Raw genomic sequence first — 24,002 nt, forward strand, 5'->3', positions numbered from 1 at the left:
AAAAGGAAAAATAAACCAGAAATTATGAAATTTATTTGGATCTTAGCCAGAAAAATGGGGAATAGAGGGGAATAGCGGGAGACACTCACCCGACAAGGGAGATACGCGTGTGTACCGATCTGAGTGGTCACATTGGAGGTGGCATAGCCATCTAGATATGGTTCCACCAGGGCGGCTGTCGCCGACAGGGCGGCCGCCTCCGGCAGCAGCGAGGACACTTGAGCAAGGCTGGAGAATGCGGTCGCCGAGTATGCGGATGAGGCTGATGATGGGTCGCTGCTTCCATCGAAACTGATGGCGGTGGCTGATGCTGATGCTGATGCTGCTCTTGTCTCCTGCGCTCCTGTGGCCTCTGCGGACGTCTGTGTGTTCGAGGCTGAAATTGATTTGGGCAGAGAGAGAGAAGAAGATTGAGTTTGAGTTTGAGTTTGAGAGTGAGAGTGGCTATGGTGCGAAACGAGTAAGAGAAAAGTGGTTTTCTTGTTAATCGAAATGACAATTTTGGGCTTCGATTTCGCCCGAGCACATGTCACGTACACATGGATGCCATTGATGCGGGTGCTTAGGTGGGGTTGGGCGGTTCGGTGTGACAGTTGATTGGGCATTAAAGCAGCAGGGAAACATTTAACTTAAATTTACATGGTTAAGGGTGCGAAAAGTCTTTACTTTTGTGGCATTTATTTCGATTTGGTATTTAAATTCTCCTACAAAATGTATTTTATGTGTATACAAAACAGCACAGCAGCTGCTCTTTTATTTTGTCAGTACTTAAATTACTCTCAGAGACAGTCTCGGGACGCGTATTTCTTACACAAATGCAAGCGGGATAAAGAAGACGAGAGAAGAACGGAAATAGTCGGACGCGTTGCTATTGTGCGAGTGGGATGGACAGAGAAGAGCTTTGAAGCTAAGCGCAATTAAACTTGCACTTGTGGGAGCGATCAACAGTTGGAAGCTCTCTTTCCACAAGCTTGCACTTTCAGCAGAGTACAACAGTCAGAGAGAGACATACAGTATGTATGCAGTTAGCTGCGATAAGTTGAGTCTTTGCACTCTCTTAGAACAACTCTGACAAAGAGAAACGATATTTCGCTTGCACTTGAACAGTTGGAGGCGGTCTTTTCACTGCGCTCTCTGAGAGAAGTTCCATTAAAGATAAGCGGTGCGAGTTGCTCTCTTAGAACAGCTTCATACAAGCGCTATCTCGCTTACACTAGTGATTACGTTTAGCAGCTCAATTATTCGTTATTTTTCGCTCTCTTTAGCACATTTAACAGTGGCTTTAAGAAGTCTGCACTAAGGTATGGTATAAATATACATATATCTTTAAGCAATTCCAAGTTTTCACTTCAGTATCAGTCACTAAATTATTTCCCCGAAATGCTTTCACTTCACTTATCGAGCTTCGTGCCCCCTTTCAAATGCAACCATCAGAGGCAGCAGCAGCAACACCAACAACAAGTTAACGACATTTAATGACAATGTGGCAAATGAGTGTATAACGGTTCTCGTCGAGCAAAGAGGAAACCCCACTACGGAGCACACAAAACCGCCAAGTCAGGCACAGATGAAGAAGCAGGAGGACAGCCACATCGAGTGGGTGACCTCCGTGGCTGCTTTACTCCTGCAACTGATGGGCCATCCTGTGGCTTCCTTTTAAACACACACACCAAGCACCCACAACCACCCATACCCACCCACAGATACAGTGCCACTCATAAGCGCACACACACACACACACACACACATTTGTCTGTTTGGCAAATGTCAGTTTTTCGGTTTCAAATTAATCAATGACGTTTAAGTGGCTGCCGAGAGAGACGTTGTCGTCGCCATCATGATTTTCGCACTGCTGCAAAGTTTTTTAATGAATGCCGTTCATTAAAATTGATTGTTGTTTGCGGGGGGTGCCACCACTTCAACACTCCCAACCACACCCCGCCACACCGCACCCTACAAAGCGACAGCCGCAGAGAACGAGGGACCATCGAGCAGACTCGATGATTTGGCAATACGCGGAAGGTCCAGGTCCAGGTCCACTAAAACGCGTGCTATTTGCTGAATTGCCAATTAACTGGCAATTTCGGCTAAAGCCAACCAAGGCAGACCAGAGCCCAGGAGCACTCCCCTCTGCTGTCATACACTGAACGAAAAATCTGCTTTTATTCTTGTGTGTTTCCAATTAAAATTCTGGTTTCAAATTCTGTCTTTAGGTTTTCGCCCAGTGTATCCACCCATATCCATTCAAACCAATTGATTTTTTTCCGTCTGCCTCTCGGTCTGGAGCCTTTATTTCTGGCCGATGACTGCACAACATTTTCGGTATAAAATTAATTTCAGGGGGCCCAGAGGAAGACGAGGAAAATGGTTTCAGAATTTTTGACTTTGACATAATTGTGCCTGTCGCTGACAGTTTGATATTCCTCTTCGCCGTTTGGGCATTCTCTGGATTAAGGCCCCAACCCCCCAAATTTGATGGATAGATAGTATGATAGATGGGTGCAATGCGATTTGCTGCTACTGCTGCTGCTGCCGGTGACCCCGAAACGCATTGAATTGGAAATGCAATTTAAATTGAAGAAAAAACCGATTCTATGAGCCTGAAAAAAACTGCGAGAAAAAGTGGGGTCTAGTTATGTAAATGAAAGCCAGAAAAAATGGGAGTTTAAACTGGTTACTCCACTCAGGTGAGACATGGGAAATTTTGTTGGAAAAATTCGCTGAACACAAAAGCTGGCTAAACTTTTGGTCCATGCACAATTGAATGATGGCCAATACGGCAGCGATACAACATGAATGGGAATGAATGAATGAACGACACAACGACAGGATACAGGATAGACAAAATCCTATCAAAGGTACGACAACATATCCCCGCCAAAGCCATGGAGGGGCATGGACAATCATTTCGGGGCCGAATTTGTGCTCCAATTAAAACGACGAATGTAGCGTAAAATGATTTCGAGTTTGACAACTTGTACGTCAATTTAATTGGTGCGAGTGCGAGAGCTTCTGATGCCTGCCACAGGGACATACCCCGAGCGGAACGGAGCGGAGCGGAGCGCAATGGCAGGCAGCAGAAAGGTGGAAGTTTCGGGCGTACGATACGAGAACGCGTATGCATAGCTGAAATCAGCAAGCATTTCATCTATGCCTATTTTTTGCCTTTTTGCCATGAGTCGCTCTGTTGCTGACAAGGCCAACAGCAAAGGCATGGCAATGTCGAATTCGATGGTGGAAACACGCCATCAACAACAACAACAAAAAAATAGAAAAGCAAGCAGGAAAAAAGGGAAATAGAAGCGAGGCGACGGCATCGTAATTGACAAAAGGTTTCACTGGCATTCAATGCCAGTGCCAGGCTCGTTGTCGTCCTCTGACAAATACAGCACGCGCTCTTCCTACTGTCTATGCAACACCCTTCAGCTATGCTTGGGGGCACCGACCAGAGCCTCCCCAAATAGGAAGAGCGACACACGCAGAACGCACACACACACACACACACACACACACACACACACACACACACACACACACACACGCACAATCAACGCAATCGACACGCAAAAATTGTAGAGGAGCGCTGAAAAGATCAAAGCCGTTCAATTGTCAGCGACGACAGCTGCAGAGAGGACCTCCGGATGGATGGTGGAGAGAGGTCCGGAAGAGCGAGGCTCCACCGCCAGTTCGTGATTTGTCAAAGCAGCGATGATGCCCTGAAGGATGTCGCATGCCATTTTCTTCTCCTGCCTCCTCCCACCATTTGTCAGCCAAATTTTTAGCTCCAACTTTCAACCAAATATAAAGCAGATGTCGAAAAGTTGCTTAGTTTGCATTTCCACACGACAACTGCTGATTAACATGGAACCAACTCAGATAAAAGCCCGAGCAAAAATTAAATATAAAAATGACTGAAAATTTGATCAAAGCAACCTTTTCTCCAAAGGAACTTTCTCCTTTAAGCTCCTGTCAAAACAGAATGAAGTAAGTTCATTCGTTGTCTAGCATTAACACAAACACACTGTCAAAATTCAAAGTCTGGAATAAATTTCTCTAACGGGTCAAAGGTGAGTGCTTAAAAGTGCATAGGTGATGGCTATAATTCGTTTGTTATAGCTTAACGAATCGAAGATGTGTAGCCCCTGCTGTGGACCTTGCTGTGGACCCTGTTGCAGTCCTTGCTGTGGCCCGTGCGGCCCTTGTGGCCCATGTTGCAATGACTGCTGTGGACCTTGCTGTGGCCCATCGTGCTGTGGTCCTTGCTGCAGCCCCTGCTGTGGACCATGTTGTGGACCCTGCTGTAGCCCATGCTGTGGACCCTGTTGCAGCCCCTGTTGCAGCCCCTGCTGTAGCCCCTGCTGTGGTCCATCTTGTGGTCCTTGTTGCAGCCCCTGCTGTGGACCATGCTGTGGACCCTGCTGTGGACCTTGCTGCGGGCCCTGTGGCAGCTCCTGCTGCAGCCCCTGCTGTGGACCATGCTGTGGCCCCTGCTGTGGCCCTTGCTGCGGCCCGTGCTGCGGCCCCTGCTGTGGACCCTGCTGCGGACCCTGCTGTGGCCCGTGTGGCCCCTGCGGACCAAAGTGCAAGTGAGGATCGCCAGCGAACAGGTGGCACAGACACAAATGACACCATAAGTTCGTCAAAGCCCGTTAGAGAATCCCCGATGTCAACTCTCCAGCAAAGTCAATGAAAATACATGGAAAATCAACCAAAACCCGACAGAAGTTTTCTTGCGGGGGAATCCCTGGGGGACATGTTAATAAAGACACAGATTAGACGACACGACACAAGGGGGCACCAGGTAAAAGTTGGTCATTTCAAAGTTATGCGCATTACGGGGCAGGCAGGGGAAAACTTTTGCCTCGTATACGAAAAATTAATTAAAATATCAATTTCATGCAACATGACAGAAACAGGAACACGCACAGAGCGACAGAGACAGAGAGAGAGAGAGAGACAGAGAGAGAGAGAGATACAGAAGACAAACAAACACACGAAGAACTTATCTAACAAGATGGCAACGAAATCTCATTTGGAGATGATTCTTTTTGGGGTCCAAGTCCAACCCAGAGCCCGAGGGCAACCAACGATCCGGAAGTTATTTACAGACGGCGGCAGCTGACACAACTTTGCATACTTTAATTAAACATTTTACATTTTACGAGTACGAGTTCCAATTGGGGCCGCACAAAGTAAATTCCTGTTAAATGTCGCAAACTGTTGCCAGCAACTTTCCACACATGCGGCGGCAGTTTTCCGGCTGGCTCCAGTTTTCCCCAACAGTTTCCCAACAGTGGCTTAATCATTTCACTCGAAATATTTAAAGAGCCTGCGGCCCTTAGTCGTTCTCTTGTTTCTCGCTTGAACTTTTGCTGGGCAATGTGAACTTAATTAGGGTTAATTAATGCTAGAAAAAACATGCAAACGCCACACATAGTCACCGACATAGACATATTGACTGAGGGCAAATTGGCATACTTCTAGCTCTAGTTCTGTGTGTGGGTAGGAAGGCGAAGGTGCACTGAGAGAAGAGTACAGTTTATAATGATGGAATGAATATACTCTAAAATTGAAGGGGAGAAGTCAGAGGGATTTTCTGTCCATTTTCTAATCTTTTATTTTAAATTGCCTTAAATTCTCATTCATTTCCAACCAATTTCAAATAATTTCAGCCATCTTTTTGGCGTATTTCCCCGCAGTGTATCATCGGCTCAAGCCAAAGTCCTTGACGTGGCTGAGGCTAACAGGAAATGAGTTTTCAAAGGCCGGAAGGCAGCAATTATGCGAGTCGCTTTGTGTGCCATTCCATCTCCCAACTCCCCGACTCCCTGACTCGTGTGTGGGACTGCTAATTGGGCTGGGAATCGACCAAGACAACGGACCAATACCCGTACCCGTACCCGTACCAGTACCAGTAATTGTAGATGATATTTCATATATGTGTTGGAATGTTACGATGTCCCTTCAAATGGAAACCAAATTGAAGGGTCAACCTTGAGAAGGATACTGTTAGGCTGATCGGAAATATATAAAGCAACTCCAGCAGAGCCTTAACAACAAGAAATTTGCATATCTCTTTCTCGCTCTCTCTCTCTCTCTCTTCTCTGTGTGCCGCCCTGTGACCCTCACCCTTTTTTCTGATGACGGAAAGTGGGAAGTTCTCTCCCGAGTTTGTGTACATTGTGAATGTTGACGTCATGTAACGTGGCAAATCCAATTTGGCCACGCCCCAGAGCCAAAGGGAGAGCAGCAGCAAGAGGCAGGTGGAAGAGTGGCTTGCCTGTCGCCTGGTCTGTTCACTCAATCTCAATAAGTCAAGGGAAAATTTTATTTTAGGACCGAAAAGCCGAGACGAGAGGGTGGAGGAGGATGGCAGAAGAAAAATGACTTTTGGCAAATTCGTTTTCGTTTTCGGCCAAGTGCAGTGCAGAAAACTGCATGCAGCATACTTTGAGGCGAAGCCAAAGAAAATTCAATGAAAAGTAATAGAAGGGAAAGGAAAGGGAAAGGTGTGTGTGTGTGTGTGTGTGCTGTGGTAGATGCTGTGGAGATTCATCTCATATGCATGTAAATATTTGCCTATAGATGACTTTGGCAAAGGCACCTTTTGGGTCAACTTCTCTTGTTGTTTGCCTTCAGTTTACTGGCTGTTGAATTTAATACGGCTCAGAGTCCTCTGAACCGCATTAGATCCGTCCCAGAGACTTAATTAAATGCGCTTTTTGGGCAAATGCAACAAAAATCATGGACCAGTGCCAGTGAATAATATCTAAACAATTTTTGAATTATAACTCGGTTATTGCGGGGTTTCTGCTTTTCAGGTTTTTCCACAGTTGTCAGTAAATATTTGATATGTGAGCTTTTCCGCAGCTTGTGCAGCATTTAATTATGCCTCAAATAAACATGGCGACCGATATTTGGTTTCACTATTGCAATAATATTTTTCCCAACGGCTCTGATGGCTCTGGTCTGATTTTGACCCTCTCTCTCTCTCCCGCTGTCTCGTTTTTAATGCATAAATAAATATTTGCCATCAAATACAAAAATGAAATGGAAAAAACCGCAGACCCAACACATATATTCGTTCACGGAGAAAGGGAAAAAACCAACAGCAGTGACAGGCATTAGATGTCGCTTAATAAACCCTAATAGTCTGTGGTCGCCTGTCAGTGTGTCTGTCATTCGGGAGCAGCGTCCACCCGTATCTATCAATTATGGCAGGAATTATGCTGTTAGATTAGATATATATTTTTGGCGGATAAACTAAACTAAAACTGTCAGAGATGACCGCAACTGTAAGCATCGGTGCTCGCCATTGACAAATGCTTTTTGTGGTCGTTTCAGTTGCATTTGTCGGTTTGACATTTACAGACCCGTGGACCCATCAAAATAGAGTTCAAAAAATTTTGAACAGAATTTTATAAAAAATTCTTTTGTTTTTTGGACTAATACTAATTGAAATTTACAATTACAATAATTTCATAACTAATTTTTTCCCCTCTAGCAGCTCTAATTTGATTTTTAGCGGAAAATTCGATTGACTAATTGATTCGATTGACAGGTTGTGTAATTAGTTTTCTGATTATTTCACAGAACGTTTTGACACGGTTATTGATTTTTACAAAATATTTTGAGGTCTGTTATATCATCTCTGAGAGGAATTTTCTTTGTACTTTAGTTACACCCAACGATGGATGCCATGCATATAATGCATGGAACACCTTTGAGCCAGATCTAATACGAAGAAAGATCGAAAGCTGGACAGTAGTCGAAGCTAGACAGATTGTAGATAGATTGTGGCATTGATTGTAGGCCCAATAATGTCCAATAATGCATCTCCGCCTAAATAAATAATATAAACCAAAGAAGCCCTTTAAATCTTTTCTTATCTCGGCATGGTGTTTTCATTTTATCATCGGAAAAGCTTGCCCAATCAGTTGCAAATTCATTAAAAATAAGTTTGGTTACACTAATGAGATAATATAATAATATTTAATATAATAAATATGTTGTCAGCACGACAAAAGTACGTTCCAAAAGTATTCATAGCTGAAGAAATCAAAAGCTAAGCATTTTAAAGAAAATGCATCTATATTTTGGTTCCACTTGTTTTGTGGCATTGATTGTAGGAAATGGATCTGTACATGTAATTGGATTACATAACAACCTAGAAGTCCTTAAAATCTTTATCTCGGCATGGTGTGTCAATTTGTGATCGGAAAAGCTTACCTAATTGATTGGAAATTCATGAAAAATAAAATTGGCTACACTCCTCCAGTGTTCCTATATAAGAAGACACAAAAACACTTTAGCATTTCAATTTGAAACCAAGTCGTCAAAAGTTCGTTAAAGCTAAAGGCATCTGGAGCAGAAACCTTCGAAGAACATGGACCTGGTGCCTAGAAATTTGATTTATTTGGTGGCGGCATTGATGTTGATGGACCCCTACTTGGAAAAGTCCATGTTGAGAAATGCAAAGGCAACTTAGCATCTCGGCTATAGTACTAATTGGTATCGATAATAAATAGCGCATCGTTTGTGTGCTCATGCCCCAAACGTAGCGGGTATTAAATATTTTGTGTAAAAGTGCATAAGGGGATCGGATCAGCTCTCAATTACCTAATTTTCCGTACTGAATTTCCATACATTATTTATGATTATGCTTAACGCAAATCACAAATGAATTATGAAAAAATTGCCAACTAATTTCATAATACAATAATTTCACGAGCAGCATAGCAATTAGTTAGATTAAAAAAATGCCCTGCGGATTCAATGGGAATGGAGATGGCTTATTCGTGCGGAATCAGAATTTTCGCAATTTGTTTAACTAAAAATTCCTCATACAATAAGTGCTAGTGTGTGTATGGATGTGTGGAAATACCGTTCCCGGCTCAGCAACTGTGTGGTGGTGTGTAATTAATGTAATCTACACCAACCCACCCACACACACCCAATATAGACATTTAAGGAAAATAGAGTGGGAGCACAGAGTGGAAACAGCTTGAAATATTTCCGGGGGCTTTCCACTACCTGTGGAAGCCAGCTATGGTTCATCCATCATTAGTTGGACACAAAAAAGAAAGGATTTTATGATGTGGTAATGGCAAAATACTCGTAAAAAATTCCATGCATCTCTCTCTCTCTCTCTCTCTATCCATGAAGTGAGAGGGGAAAATGTAAGTGCTGTGCGTGGGATGTATATGTGTGTGTTTTTTTATTTTTTATGTTTTATGCCTTTTGAGCAAACAAGTTGGCGTATTTTTGAGCTAAGCTCGCAGACATAAACTGTCGGCCACCCATACAAAACTAAGCCACAACTTCCGCAACGTGTCATTCAAGCCACCCACATCATTACGACCTATCTCCACACACACACACACACACACACACATAGACTTACACGTCCACGTACGTGCTAAGTTGTTATGGGCTCCGCAGCAATGTACGTAACTCTCTGCCCTGTCGCATAACTTAGTTTGTTTTTTTTTTTTTTGCTTCGCTTAATACAGTTCTACGGACACTGAACATAGGATGGGTGGTGGGGGGGGTGGGATTTGCACTTCCCTGGCAAATACTTTAAAACGCATAAAAATTCCAACACGTCGTAACCTCAGTGCTTTTAACAGCTTCTCTTTGGCTCTAGTCCGGGGGCTTAACTTATCCTTAAACCAAAGAACATAACCCCTGAACACCTCACTCCCCACCAGGAGTCAGCAATCAACTGCACTTCCCTTGCCACACCACACCACACCATACCACAGATGATGAGAGCGAGAGAGGGAGACTCCTCTCGCTTTGTTGCAAGTCATGCACATCAAGTGGAGTTGTTGCCACTGCAACAACAACAACTGGCTTCGGCTGGTGGTGGTGCTGCTGTCTGACGTTGGCGGTGCGCCCCACGTCTGTTCCGCTGCAGTTAACCTGCAAAGTAGCGCAATTTGTTGATAGCAGGTAAAATTTCATTTGCGCCGCCCACTTTTTATTTTATACGAGTATACCTATGGCTGTATGTATATTTTGCACTGGCTTTTTCCATCTGTGATGCCTTTTTTTATGTTGCCTCTCTGTAATGCCATCTAATGATGTTGCCACCGATGGCGGATGGGGCTGAGGTGGCATAAGATGCATGTGCAAAATGTGGCGCATCCTAAACACGTTTTGCATGAATAATAAACGTAATTGTGTCGCAGGTCGCAAATGAAGTTAAATTAAATTTTAAATTGAATCGCTCCACGGGGAGGCATGAATAACAAATGATAAGCCCTGAATATATATAGATTCCATTATAGTTCTTGTATCTTTTGGCAGATTAATATCACTTTGTCGCAATCTGTGCAATTTACCAATAAAAACTCTCGAATCTCAGCCTGGTTCAAAGTGCTTTAAGCTGTAGGTAAAAGCGTCAACGCCTCTTCTTTCGCTCGCCCTGCCAGTACAAACCTATCTCTGTGTTTGTTTGTGTGGCTGCTGCTGCTGGCTGGTGCCTTTTAACTTTTGCATAAAAACAACGCAGCCAGCAGCCAGCAGCAGCAGTTAGTGCCAGAGAATGGATGCAGAATAAGGACGAAGCCAGAACCAGGACCAGAGCCAGAGCCAGAACCCGAGCCGGTACCCGCGCCAGAACCAAGTGCAGAGTCAGGCCGAGTCAGGCCGAGTAAAGGATGCAACTTTCAGCTGCTAAACGAAAATATAAAACACTTAACTCGACGGCAGGCGGCGGCGACACTCGCTCCCTACACGAAACGAGCCAGATCCTGCTGCACCTTGCTCTTGCTGTGCGGCAGTGTGCCACTGGCAACAATTTGATGGCACTCTCTCGCTCTATCTCCCCGTCTACTCCTGTGGCACTGGGCAAACAAACAAGTGAAACCGGCAGACAGCCAACGGCAGAGACCGAGCGAGCCCCCCTGCAGAATTGGGTCACTTTTTGGCAGCCAAAAACAGTGAAACAGGAAGTGCAGAAAATTTGCCCTAAAAATAACATTTATGTGCGACTTCCTCACTTGATTACGATTATGGGTATTACGATATGAAAGAAGGGGGGGCTACATATTTGATTATGTGCTAAAGAGAGGGGAATGAGCACACTGTGCCCCACTGTGCGGGCTTTCTTTTTGGTTTCTGGGTTTCGCTAGAATTTCCCCCATTGAAAGCGCAGCTTACAATGACCATGGAGGCAGGAGACTGGCAGACTGGCAGGCTGGCAGGCAGGACTTTAATAAATAACAGCTGAAGTTTAAATTGCCGTTAGCATAAATTATGAGCAGTTAGAGATGTTGCAGGCAGGCAACGCGCCGCCATTTTGGCGGCTGCACAGCTTCTTTCCTTTCGCCTTTTTGCCTTTCATTTCCCTTTTCTTTTATTTCGCCTCCTTTGGTTTTTTTTTGGCAAGCATCTTTTTGAATAGCCAAAAGAACTAGTTCCACTGTATATCATATACATACATACATATATATATTTGTACGTATGATATTATTTTTTTTTGTGTTGGCCAGCCACAGAACTGTGAAGAACTGTGAAGAACTTTCCGCGCACGAGGCAAAGTGAGATTTCAATTTGGCCTGGCGTTCGCCCGCTTTTTATGGCCGACGGAGGAAACATTGCCCCAAACTCATAAAGCATTTCCGGCACTCATGAATCGGTTTCGGCGGGGCTCTTGGGGCTTTTGTCCTCACCCCGCCGGTCCCCTATACCAAAAATATTGTGATGTTTGGAGCTAAAGTTGTTTGCTTTTCTTCTCGCTAACCCTCCACCCCCAAACCCGAGAAAGAGCCGAAAGAAAAGCCTTAGAAAATGGAACGCCGTCTGGCTGCTTCCGGCTTCCTGCATCTCCACGGCTTGCCATGCCATTATAGAGCCACCTTCATTCCCCTCGTTCTCATGGCTAGAAGAGCCTGGCGTTTTTGTCTCACTTTTCTCCACAGCATAGCCGCAAGTACATATTTCCCCCAGCAATTGTTTGCCAGCGAATAAAAGAAAAGCCTCAGCTCTACTATACTTTACCCTTAACCAGACATAAAGCGGGGTTTCAGTATGCACTCTCTTTCGCTGGGGCGCTGGGGTGCTGTGGTGCTGGGGGGTTCCAGTAGCATTGCCAGTGCCATGCCGGGGATTCCATGCAATGCACCGGCCATGACAGGCCACAGGGCGCACATTCTAGTCAAGGGGATTTTTGGCATATTTCTGTTAGTGTAAGTGTGTGTGTGTGTGCGTGCATTCCACCATGCACGAAAAAAAAACATTTGAATGCCAAGTATTCATAGCAGCCACAGTGAAAGGATATGAATATCAACGATGGTTAGTGATGGTTAAGGCCTTCTTTCGGCTATCCATCATGCAACGTTTTAAGCGCAGACACAATTGAATCAATGGCAAACACTTAATTTAATGAATATTGAAATCAGTTATACTCTCAACGAGATTTACTTGAATGACAAATGCAGGCAACTGTAAAACAGCGTCAACCTACACAATAGATAGAGGCCCCCCCACACACACAGAAACACCCTAGCAGGGATCGCACTCGTACACAATGTCAAATGGTTGACAGGACACAAAATGAAAACAAAATAGGAAGTGTAGATTAGCATTGATTGAGGATTGGATACTCTTTCTATCAGAATTGCGGATTTGAATCACATTTAGATGAATGAAAAGATTGGGACTGTGATATAATAATTACATTTCAGCAGAAAAATCTCTGCGTATTCCTCACCAGATCCAAATGGTATTGCATTCCATTCTCTAATATCCAATCAGCATTCTCAAATATGCAAAGACCCCTTTTTCCGTAAAGAGTATTCAAGGGAAAAAAAATGCAAATCTGTGGATGGTATTTCGTTTTTGTTTTCGATTGCAATCATCGACAGGAACAGTGGCACAATAAATATAACAATTGAAACGGCAAATACTTCGAATAGGAATGGACTTTTCCCCCATACGTATACATGTATGTAATGGACGTAGTATATGCACCAAATGAAAATCTCTAATAAAAAACGACATTTCCATTACTGCGATTAAATCGTCAGGACAAAGGGCACACAAACACACAGAGTGACAGACAGACAGAGAGAGAGAGAGAGAGAGAGAGAGAGAGATGGAAATAGAGATTCTCATAGATAGAAAACAGAGACTGAAGGCAATTCCGGCACTGTGGTCTTGCGCTGTCGAGTAGCAAAGGATGAGAGTCGTTGTCCTGTGATAGGATTCAGAGTTGCCTGCCATTATTTCAATTGTTGTTGTATATATTCATTGGATTCCCCCCACTCCTCCCTCCATTCGATATTATGAACGTTTTATGTACATTGCAGAGAGGAAAGAGTTTCCTCTGTGAGGCTGGACCATAAAATATTTTCCCGCCGCCGCATTTCATATCAATTTTTACGGCTGACAATATTAGTCCGAAATAATTATCAATCTTTATGGCCCCCCGAAAAGCCGAAATGGTCAACAATAAAATGCCAGCGTAGATCTGCGATAACGAATGTCCTCCCAGCCATGGGATAGGCTAGGATAGAATGTTTCTATAGAAGGATGCACCCAAAAAAAAAAGAGAATGTCCTGGAACACATGTGTGTCTGTGCACACGGGCTGATAAAATTAGCAATTCGAAACCATTTGGCTACGGTAGGGCAGAGCGCTGATAGAGAGAGAGAGAGAGAGAAGAATGGTGGGGGGTGGGAGAGAGAACAGGAAGGAAACCTGATATTAGCAGCAGATATATTCATGTGGCCTGCTGTCAGGCGGAAAGTCAGTGGCGGGCAACCAGCGGGGCAACGAGGCGTATGGGTGATGTGATGCCCTCGCTCTTTTGTGGTCTCCATGCCGCCGCCGCCTGGTTTTTGGGGGCGAAGCGTGTCGAAGCATCTCAGTTGGAAAATGGGTGACAATTCATGACAGAGCATGAGCATTTGCGCGTAATTTGCATATACCGACCCCGACCGTACGAGTATTCGTTCGTTCGTTTCGATGGTCCAATGGTTGCATGGTTACTGCTGCCCCCTGCTGCCCCCCTGCTGCCCCCCTGCTGCCACCCTGCATGATGCCACAAAATTCTCTGGCGAATTTTGGCCGCCCGTTTTCGGCTTTGACTTGACTGCACTTAGCCCTCATAGTACACACTCATTCTCCTGCTGGCACAATGTGCTTAAAATTCCCTTTTCTATGCATTTTCCACACAGCAACCAACAACAACAAAAATGTGCAGGAAAAATGGTCGAAAAATATAACACCAAAAACTGGAAAGGCAACTTCTCTCTCTCTCTCTCTCTCTCTCTCACACACACAAATTTTGAATGCAAATGACACCCAATGGAGAGATAGGGACCAGAATAGCAGAATAGCAGTGGGCAAGGAAAGTGGTTTTAGAGTCTGCAGATTAAAAGTGAAATTAGTTTTTTCCTCTAATAAGCCAATCCCTAGGACCACGGGCCTGGTGCCCCGAAATCAGTTAGTGGCTGAATGAATTTCAATTAGGGCAAAATGAAAGCCAAAACTATTCCATTTGCAAAGTCTTTGGAGATTTCAGAGTGCCGCCGTACAGATAATGTGCCTGGAGGGTTGCCAGTTTGAAGATAATTAAATTTTTAGCAATCCCACAGAATTCCAGGGTTGAGGTTGACGGCAAATATTACAATGATTGCCAAATATCTCGTGTATTTCGGTTCTAAACTTTTCAAAATTTCAACTTATTAAATATTTTTTAAATTTTCAGAAACGAATAATTTGCGAGTTATTTTTTCTTGCTGCGCTTGAGTTGTTTTTCTTTCTTCTGTAGGGCCTTCTTCCATTTTTTCCAGTACTTTTGTATCTTGGAGGCCGCACGATTCATTGTAAAGTTCATGATGCGATTCTGGCGAGCGCGACGCTCCTGGTCCTCGCGCTTCACCACCACCTCCTTGTACACCCGCTCAATCTGGCGATGCCCGACTAGAAAGGCGTCCAGCTCCTTTTTGGCTTTGGTATATTGATCGCTGAGATCCAAGTTCTCGACCATTTTGTCGCGTATACTGTGATCGTACTTCTTGATGAGGCCTTGAAGTTGGAGCAGAAGTTTGTTTCTGGCGCAAGAGGATCGGGGGTTATTAAGGCCAAGATCTATGCGTGCGACACTCACTTTTCCTCGCGTGCCTCCATCTCCATAGCTCGATTCTGTTTGGTTGTCTGCTCATAGATATGGCGATCTTTCTCCAGCTCTGCCTCGAGCTCCAACTGCTTTTCCAGGCTTGCCTTTTGATTCTTCTTTACGATCCGAGTGCACTTGTCACTGGGGGATAGATAGACAGAGATCTGTAAGTTACTGATACAGATATCTTGATCGGAGCTGCCCTCACATTTCATTTTGTATTCGTTCGTTTTTCTCGCGCTTTTTCTTGGCCAACATGTCCTCATACTTCTTGAGATACGCCTCCTTGGCGGCCATTTTCCACTTGAGTGTCATCTTCTGCGAGTGGATTTTCTTCTTGAGGATATCAACATTAGTTTTGATGGTCTCATTCTCCAGATACATGGCATGCAGCTTCCGCTCCTGGGCAATGACATCCGCCGATGTGCGATACAAACGCTCTTTGGCCAAATCGAAGAGCATCTCGAAGGCCACCAGCAGCTTCTTCTCGTCCTCCCTCATATTGTTGTAGTACGTGGGGAACAGCTTGTACATCTGATTGTTCCGCTGGAAGTAGTCGATGATCTTGATCATGCCATGGTCCATCAGGGGAGGACGTTTCTCCTTCAGTATGAATTCACGGCGACGCACAAAGGAATCGACTAGATTGACAGCATGCTCGTATTTGGTGCCCCGGAGGATCTTGGCCATAAAAGTGGGATTATCCAAGAGTTTCGGCAATATCATTGAGATCTTAACGCGTTCTATCGACTCGGCCACCACATCAATTACACAGCCAATTTGTATGAGCCGCACACTAGAGAAATCTATGGATATTCATGGCTATATATCGTGTATTATCTGGTATTCCGTTTACCTACCATGAAGTGCCATCTTTATGGCATTCACCTTCTCCTCCGGCTTCTTCTTGCCACGCAACATCTCCGTCATACTCATCTTGGCCTCTTGTTTCTTTTTGTATTACTTTTCCCGCATGTAAAATATGTATTCCGATTCCCCCAAAGTGTGTGTCTGCTCCCTTGGCAGTGTGTTTGAATTCTGAATTGAAAAGCACAGAGACTCTGCCGTTTGACTCTGATCTCCCTGAACGATGATGCCAATTTATGGACATGAATTCTCGTATTTACATAGAAACGAAAAAAAAGAAACAGCACCGAACCGAACCATTACCCACATCTATCTCTGGCCAAAGTTCGTTTTGTTGAGCTCAAAACTTAGTCAAGTGGCAGAGCTCTCTGGTCCCGTATCCACGGATGACATTACATCGCGAAACGGGTCGCGACGGGACGGGACGGGACTGCTGCCGCTGCGGGCAAAGTTTCTAAACAAATGCCTGGGAATTTGTGACTACAAATGCAGCGCTTTCCGCTTCAGTGCCCTCTTTATACTTCCCGGTCCCGGTCCAGCTTCAGGTTGTTTTTTTTTCGTCACTTTTGTGTTGTGTTTCATGTTGCCAGAAATATTTATGGCCACCAATATTTTTGGCCATGCAAAAGACGCACAGAGCAGTGCGCCGCAGAGCAAATGGCAAACAACTTGCAGCAGAGAGTCGCAGACGATGCACCTAAATAAACAAATGCATGAGGGGCATGGGGCTGCAGTTCTGTAGGGGGGTGGTGTATTTTTGGGGAACAATACTGTAGCGTCGCCGTAATTTGTATGCACAATGCGAACAGCCTCAGTCGTCTCCGCCTCCGCCTGCAGATTCACATCCTCACACTCCCAGCCAACGACTGAATCCGAATTGAGCAGCATGCGCCAGTGAACTCTTTCGGTTTTATCTTTATTCGCCATGTTCTTTGTGTTTTAATACCCTAAATGGAGGGGAGGGTATGCGAGAGTAGTGAAGAAGTTGGTGCAGGATTGGAGAAGGAGAAAAATGTTGTAGGAAATTTGCTGATCTGCGCCAGAGCACTTTGGAGATTTTTCTGTTGCTAGAATATGCCCTAATAAAATATATTTAACTTAAATTTGTTCAGGCTATCGGCTATCAGCATTATATTGCTCTCATGGAGATATGCTGTCATCTCAGGTGAGCGCTTTCACAAAGATTAATTTCTGCACAATATCTGTAGCGTATTTTTGTACTTCATTTTTCATCTAAGGGGTACCAATCAATTCGTTACCTTGTTGTGCTGTTTCCAATCCATTTTTTGTGTCACATTCTGCTGTTCTTGTTGCTGTTGCTGTGCGCTTATTGCATTTGTCTCGATTCGTTTGGCTCGCACAAAAACAAATTGCCGGAAGTATGCAAATGTATGATGCAGCTTATCAGATATTGTTTGAGAGCCTCTGCTCTGTCTCTTTCTCTCCCTCTCTCTGCCTCTCCCACTCTATCTTCATCCGTTTGTGTCTCTGTCTGAATGGGTGGGCGGGGTGTCTGTGTTTCAGATACTGGGTTACTGGGCGTGGCACTTGGCACAACTCTCATTTGCCTTGCAAAAAGTCGCGCAAGAGACACTTGGCCAAAAAAAATAAGGGGGAAGGGGTGGGAAAATTGGAATTGAACTGTCAGCTGCAGTCTCGGGCGCAGGAATGGAAATTGATATTGAATTATATTTTCAGCTTATGCTAAAGATCCATCAGATGACACCAACAGCGAGACAGTCGAGATGAAATTTAATTAAAATATTTAATTTGCCAAACCAGATAAGTCTTTTGAGGGAAGTTCTTGCCAATTTTGGTGTGTTTTTCTATTCATAGATCTCTTAAGTTTCCTGGAACCACTTCTTTTCTATGTATAGATTTTCCTTTGATAGATTTTCTTTGCCATTTGGCTCCATCGCTTCGATCTCTCTAGTCTGCGTTTTTGACGACTTTTATTTCATGACCAAATTAAACCATTGGCGACTGCCGCTTGATGTCATTTATCATCGCTCGAACTTTTTGACATTTATGCACTGTGACAAGCAGCAGGTCCCAACAGTGAAAAAATCGCCAGGACTCGGCTCTCTCCAGACTTCGTCCAGTATCTGTGTCCGAGTTGCTGCTGCTTCTGCTGCTGCTGTTGATGGTGTTTACGGGCAGCCCTCACAAAAGTTTCCTTTTCGGACAGTTGACATATTTTCTCTTAGCTCTGCTACATGACTATTTGATATTTCCATATTTCTTTAGACACACTCTCCCGCACCAAACGGAGAAGCGAGCAACACCCACAGGACTTGCCCTGTATTGATAAATGATTGTGATGGATTTTTATTGCTCAGGGCTGTCGTGCCCCTTCTTTGGGGTTTGCTGTTCTGCAGGACCTGGTCCATGGTTCTAGGGTGGTTTGGGTCTGGGCCACATGTATGACACGCTGTTGGCCGCCTGCTTATCAACAGTTTAGCGGCTTGTGTGCCTGACAGGTGAATAAAAGCAGCTGTCAACACTTTTTTATCCCTGTCTGTGTAGTCCTGTAGCCCCCTCTCTCTATGTCTGTGTGTGTTCGTGGATTGTGGGTAACTGAAAGTCCATTAATATTGATATAGAATATATTGATTTTCCTTGTTGTTTTCCCTTCCTTTTTGCCAGCAACAGCAGCTGAGTAGGGAAATGATTGAGGCAGGACACATCATGCCTCATGTGTGTGTCAGTGGATCAGAAGATTAATGTTTCTGCCTGTCTGTTCTAGGGGGGTGGCGGGGATTTCCATCCCAACTCCTGAATGAGTTGTCTGGGAACCTCTCTTGAATCGAGTTGTCGTAGCTCAAATGCTGACAATTAGCTTTTGCCAATTTTCTGGCCAGAGAGAGCAAAAGCACTTGGGCATTGATTTGCCTTTTTGGTAAGCTTATTAAATATAAATTGCTTGGCCATCCATCAAATGTTCCGACAGAAAGACAGAGAGAAAGACAGGAAGTCAGCAAGAGAAAGAGAAACAGCGAAAGAGAAAGAAGGAAAGTGGCAGTCAAAGTGGAGAAATTGGCTAAATCCGAATGCATTTAACGGTCACAAAATCAATTCAATGGCTCCATTTAAGGCATTTGGGGCGTGGCAACTGCACTTTACACTGCCCACCCATTCGCACTGCTTTTGCCTTGCCATACAAAATGTTATGTATAATTTATTGATACACTCAGCTGGCAATAAAAATTGATGGCAGAAACACATTTACACACGCAACCAACAGAAGGCAGAAGCAGAAAAGCGGGTTAGGGTGGGGCGAGGTTTCGCGGGGAGTTGGCCATAATTTTTCATTTCATTGTTTTGTGGGGAGTCGTGGGAAAATACGCGGCAGCGGATAAACCAAAACAAAATGCAGCCCAAAAGTAGCAAAAGGCAACAACCAACAGAAAAAAAAGAAGAAAAGCGAAGAAAAATTCCAGAAAATCCCTGACGGAAAGGGAAGTGAATTTTTGTGATATTTATTTGCAGAGAGCAAAAAAAAGGAAGAACACTATGGTGCAGAGAAAAAAGAAGAGCAGTTCAGAGAAAAGAAAACAAAAAAAAAGAAGGACCAGAATCACTTCGGAGGAGCTGCAAAAAAAGAGAAGTAGCACAACCGAGAAGCGAACTGCAATAAAATCAAGCAGACAAAACAGACGAAAATGAAAGCACAAAAATAATGTCCCCGGCAGGAAAATGGGCGAAAAAAAAGGAAAGTGAAAAGTTTTCGCCCGAGGAGAAAACTAAAACCAGAAACCAAAGGCACAGCCCAACGCTGTTGATTTTATTTTTATTGCCATAATTTATATATATGCACAGATCCGTTCCGTTAAGAAGAGCAGAGCGTGGAAAGTGGCAAAAAGTGGGGCATATATGTTTGTATGTATGTATGTGTGTATGTGCAGTGCACATTAAACCACAAGCTGAGGATAGTGGCAAAGTGCGGGTCCATGGATTTATACCACACTTTAAGGCAAATGAACGGACAACTTATATTCTTTTTCCTTTCTTCTGTTTTCTTTTTGCACAGCTGCAAATCATTTTTAAATGCTAACAAATTTCCAGCAAAAGTTATGAAAAGTGTGGAGAATAGAGGAAAAGCAAAGCACAGCAAATGGAAAATAAATCAATCTTACACTCAAAAGTCGGTCGCACCGAGGAAGAGCAATGAAGTAAGAGACAGAGAGAGTGAGATAAAGAGAGAGGGAAATTCAATAAAGTTTAAGAATGTTGAAAATATTATAGCATACCTATGGGCGCTAACTGCAGCTGCAGCTTCAGCTGTGTGTGTGTGTGTGGCCAAGTTTTTCTATACCATACAAATAGCCAAGCTGTACGGAGAATTTTACAGAATTTTTAATGGCTTCTCCTAGCATACTTCACACCCTTACCTTCCCCCCCCATTCTTCTCATCATTTTCCAACATAAAGTTTTCCCTTTTCATACTCCAGTTTTGCACTGCCTTTGCCTTGGCTTCCACTCGCACTGTACAGTGCCGTGCCGTGCCGTGCTGTGCTGTGGCATTGCCCGATCATTTACAATTCCACATTTTGCAGCACTCTGTGAATTATGCTTTTCATGTTTGGCTTTTTCCCCAGTTTTTCCTTTCGTTTCGTTTCGTTTTCTTCTTATTTTTCTTGGTGGTTTCTACTTAGGTTTCCGCTCTGCTAGCACGGCGGTGCCCCATTTGTGAGCCTGAGGCCTTCGGGTCGACAGCCGTAAGTACGCTAATAGCTTCTTATGACAGCAATAAGGGAAATCATGCGAAAATTCAATTTTATGTCTTACTTCCAACGAAATGACAGAGCAGATGAATGGCTTTTCAACAAGAAATGCCACCAAATCAGAGCATGTCCCAAGATAATATCTATCGGCTTTAATTAATTGATTCTGTATATGGACAAACAGCATCTGCCTTTAAATAAATCCCCAATAATGGATGAAATTCTGATTTAAATTCTGCCTCTCTCATTGTGTGCCAGAGCATTCCTCCACAAAAGAATTGAATTTGTATGAAAATGCCAGCATAAATCGTATTTATTTTTTGCCCTCTATTGTTTCTTCACTTCGGTGTGTATGTCAGTCAGTGATATGTACGTGTGGATGTCAGACACATACGAGTGTGTGCTTGCCGATCAACGTCAGCCACAGCCACAGGGACAGCAACAGCGACAGAGGCAGAGACTGCATAAAAATTTTAAAATTGTAAGCTTTATTGGGGCAGACCAATGTCCATACATTTAATAAGAGTCTTTCAGGTGGGCATCATCCATTCATGCCCAACGGCTAAGTGAGTGATTCTGTTTTGACATCAAGTGCCGCAGAATTCCCAACAATTGCAACAAATTAAAGAAGAGTGGAAATGGAATCCGGACTGTTGTCCGCGTGTGTTAACAAAACCACTTTATGCAGTTCATTGAAATCATTTTCCTCACCGTTTTTATTTGCACAGTTTTTTCTGTACTTTTTTTGCTGCTGCTACTGCTGCTGGTGCTGCTCCTTCAGAGCAATTACCAGGACGCGGACACACACACACAGATCCAGACACACACAGATCATAATTGTTGTCGCTGGCAGTTGTAAATTTGTAAATTGCTTCACAGGAGAAGGAGGAGGATGAGCAGGAGGAGGCCAGGCCTCTGAGGTGGGTATATCCTGGGGCATCGGGCAACATCTGTTCCAGCCAGGCACTCATTCATTTTTAATGTATGCAACTGCAATTGAGCCCCACCCCCCCCAAGCTGAAGAGCAAATGTCGTGCAACTTTTCCATGCCACACCGTTCCACCACCCACCACCCATCACCCACATATCGTATGGTATTGGCTGCTGCTGTTCAGCCTTTGGCATTGCTTGCACAAGCGGATATTGAGATATTGAGCCATTGAGTCGCTAATTGGCGATAGCTTCCCTGGGGTATGGATGTATTTCTTTCGTTTTTAGTCTTTAATTTAAAGGAAATACTCACCAATTGTCATGCAGAGTATGCCGCCAAGGAGCAGCTGCGTCAACTGTGGCCCATGGACGGACCAGGGGCCCGTTTCGAGGGTATGCATTTTGCTGCGACTTCGATTCCTCCACAGGCGCATGCCGTTCAGCGGCAGAGTCAACACACTCGGATGGGGGGCTCTCTTCCTCCCTCGGGGGCAAAAATGTTCACTTACGCGGAAATAATGCACAGCTCGGCACTTTCACTGGCGGATGACGGCGGATGTGGCTGTTGGTGGTGATGGAGTGCAGAAGGCGGCCCGGGCCGCACCAGAGATATGTGAACGCATTTAACACCTCCGCCCGCGAGTTGCGGAGTATCTCCGTATACTGCTGAAACAGCGGAACAGGCAACGCGGCGTATACGCAACGCCGGGCATAAACAGCAGAGCAGAGCAGAGATTTCACTCGAGAATTTCGCAAACGTTCACAAATTTCACCTTCGACTGAGCTCTTCCACGCTGACAGTTTGTCAAATAATAGTTTTACGCTCACTCCTGCTCTTTTCTTCGTTTTATTTATATATATTTTTTGGATATTTGCGGACGGTTTTGGTTTGATTTCTCCCTGTTGTTTTATGGGCAATTTTATGGCGCTAGTTGTTCATAAATTGTTTTTATTTAATATTTCTTTTTGGTGTTCGGACTTTTGTTCATTTCGACAGGCAGTTTGCATCTAATGTGATTTCTGCTCTTTGTGTGCTCCTCCGTTGCGAATGGCAACATCTGTCTCTTCTTTCGAATCGTATCGAGTCCAGAGAGGCTTGGGGTTTATCTGAAATGAAAAAAAAGGCAATCGAGGGTTTTTAATGTGTCTGTTAATAGAGAATCGATTTATTTTCGTCGATTGCTAAATGCCAAGTGATTTACTATGCCTGCCCCTCGCTATCTCTTCACTCTCTCTCTATCCTTTCTCTTTGTGTGTGTGTAAGTGTGTGCCCTCCAGCACATACGAGTATGTGTATTGTGATTGTAGATAATTGCTTTTGGCCGGGTTCGAAATTCGTGTTTAGTTTTGCGCTCAATTAATTATCTCAAGTTTCGCCATTTGCCGGCTTAGTTGGCCAACCCGGGAATTGGCATTGGCCCCAGGGCCAATTGGTCCTGCAATTTGTATTCAATGCGGCAAATAACTCCTTCTACCACACCCTCGAAACATCTCCAATACTTGTCAATTAATTAGGGAAACCAGACGCACCTCCACTCCATTGCCAGTACACAGATTTCAATGGGTTACCACTTTAGTTTTGGAACAAGTATTTAAAGAGGGGTCTATCTCCTCCTGCGGTTACTGTCGAACCCTTTTCAATAGCTAACTTAACTTTAAATTGGTCGCAATCTTCTCTTGAAGAACTTTCCCCTTCCATACGTATTTCACTTTTGATTTACTTGGGTAATTTTTCATAGATTTTTTGTTCGTGTCGGCAGCAGCTGGCGGCGCCGCCAAAGTGGCACACGACTGACGCTCGCTCTGTCTTTTGCGCCAAAACGAGGGAGCACAAAAAAAAGACAAACACAAATTTATCTTCATAATTTTCCACACGTTACTGGCAACTCATCTGCATAAGCACGCACACTCACACACACTCACACGGCCACATGTGGGGCCATGCAACGCTGCAAAACTGTCACCGAAAGTGAAAGGCGGAGGCAGTAATGCTGAAAGTACACTCCGAGCCATCCCTCCCTCCCTCTGCCGAATGTAGGCCACTGGCAGCACACAATGTTGACTTTAACGTGGCCCTCGCTTTTCGAAATTTATGCAGCTGACGGGCTACTCAGAAAAAGAGAGAGTGAGAGAGAGAAAGAGGCAGCATCCAAACTGGCAGCCGTTTTAAAGGCTTAGAGCAGCAGCAGCAGCCTGCATCCTGATGAAGGGTCCGGGTCCGACTGGTGTGCTCTAATAATATTTTTTTTTTGGTTTGCCGTAAGCCTCGGGAGTTGAAAGATTTATGCGGGTGGAACCAAACCCAAAAAATGATAGAACTCAGAAGAGTGGAGGGGCCGCCTTCGGGGCCT

General features: G+C 44.3%; 3 protein-coding genes across 3 annotated transcripts in view; 1 reads left to right on the forward strand and 2 right to left on the reverse strand.

Annotated features, from left to right (window-relative positions):
- The window catches only part of LOC111072016 (hemicentin-2), a 39,473-nt gene extending 16,798 nt beyond the window's left edge, over positions 1-22,675 (reverse strand). The window contains exons 1-2 of the mRNA XM_022363598.2: positions 21,965-22,675; positions 90-376 (exon numbers count right to left, since the gene is read on the reverse strand). Coding sequence (XP_022219290.2) covers positions 90-376; positions 21,965-22,085 — 408 coding nt within the window. The 5' untranslated portion in view covers positions 22,086-22,675. The remainder of the gene's footprint in view (positions 1-89; positions 377-21,964) is intronic.
- Positions 3,958-4,714, forward strand: LOC121404758 (cuticle protein 16.5-like). The gene is made up of 2 exons (XM_041595015.1): positions 3,958-4,067; positions 4,117-4,714. Exon 2 carries the CDS (start codon positions 4,217-4,219, stop codon positions 4,688-4,690), a length of 474 nt encoding a protein of 157 aa, XP_041450949.1. The 5' UTR covers positions 3,958-4,067; positions 4,117-4,216; the 3' UTR covers positions 4,691-4,714.
- On the reverse strand, positions 14,622-16,172 carry LOC111072006 (dynein regulatory complex protein 9). Its single transcript, XM_022363587.2, has 4 exons — positions 15,991-16,172; positions 15,339-15,936; positions 15,122-15,271; positions 14,622-15,065 (listed from the first exon to the last, which is right to left on the reverse strand). The coding sequence occupies exons 1-4, from the start codon at positions 16,064-16,066 to the stop codon at positions 14,738-14,740; spliced, it is 1,152 nt and encodes a 383-aa protein (XP_022219279.1). The 5' UTR covers positions 16,067-16,172; the 3' UTR covers positions 14,622-14,737.
- Positions 22,676-24,002: the final 1,327 nt, after the last annotated feature.

This window comes from Drosophila obscura, unplaced genomic scaffold (assembly GCF_018151105.1).
Source record: "Drosophila obscura isolate BZ-5 IFL unplaced genomic scaffold, ASM1815110v1 contig_4, whole genome shotgun sequence".
NCBI lineage: Eukaryota > Metazoa > Arthropoda > Insecta > Diptera > Drosophilidae > Drosophila > Drosophila obscura.

What these genes read in the sequence shown, in the direction of transcription:
- LOC121404758 (XM_041595015.1), top strand. Translation starts at nt 4,217, where the DNA reads ATGACTGCTGTGGACCTTGCTGTGGCCCATCGTGCTGTGGTCCTTGCT.
- LOC111072006 (XM_022363587.2), bottom strand. Translation starts at nt 16,066, where the DNA reads ATGAGTATGACGGAGATGTTGCGTGGCAAGAAGAAGCCGGAGGAGAAG. An exon ending in GAACGAATACAAAATGAAAT is followed by an intron (nt 15,272 to 15,338) that starts GTGAGGGCAGCT and finishes TCTATCCCCCAG; the next exon opens with TGACAAGTGCACTCGGATCG. An exon ending in ATGGAGGCACGCGAGGAAAA is followed by an intron (nt 15,066 to 15,121) that starts GTGAGTGTCGCA and finishes CTCTTGCGCCAG; the next exon opens with AAACAAACTTCTGCTCCAAC.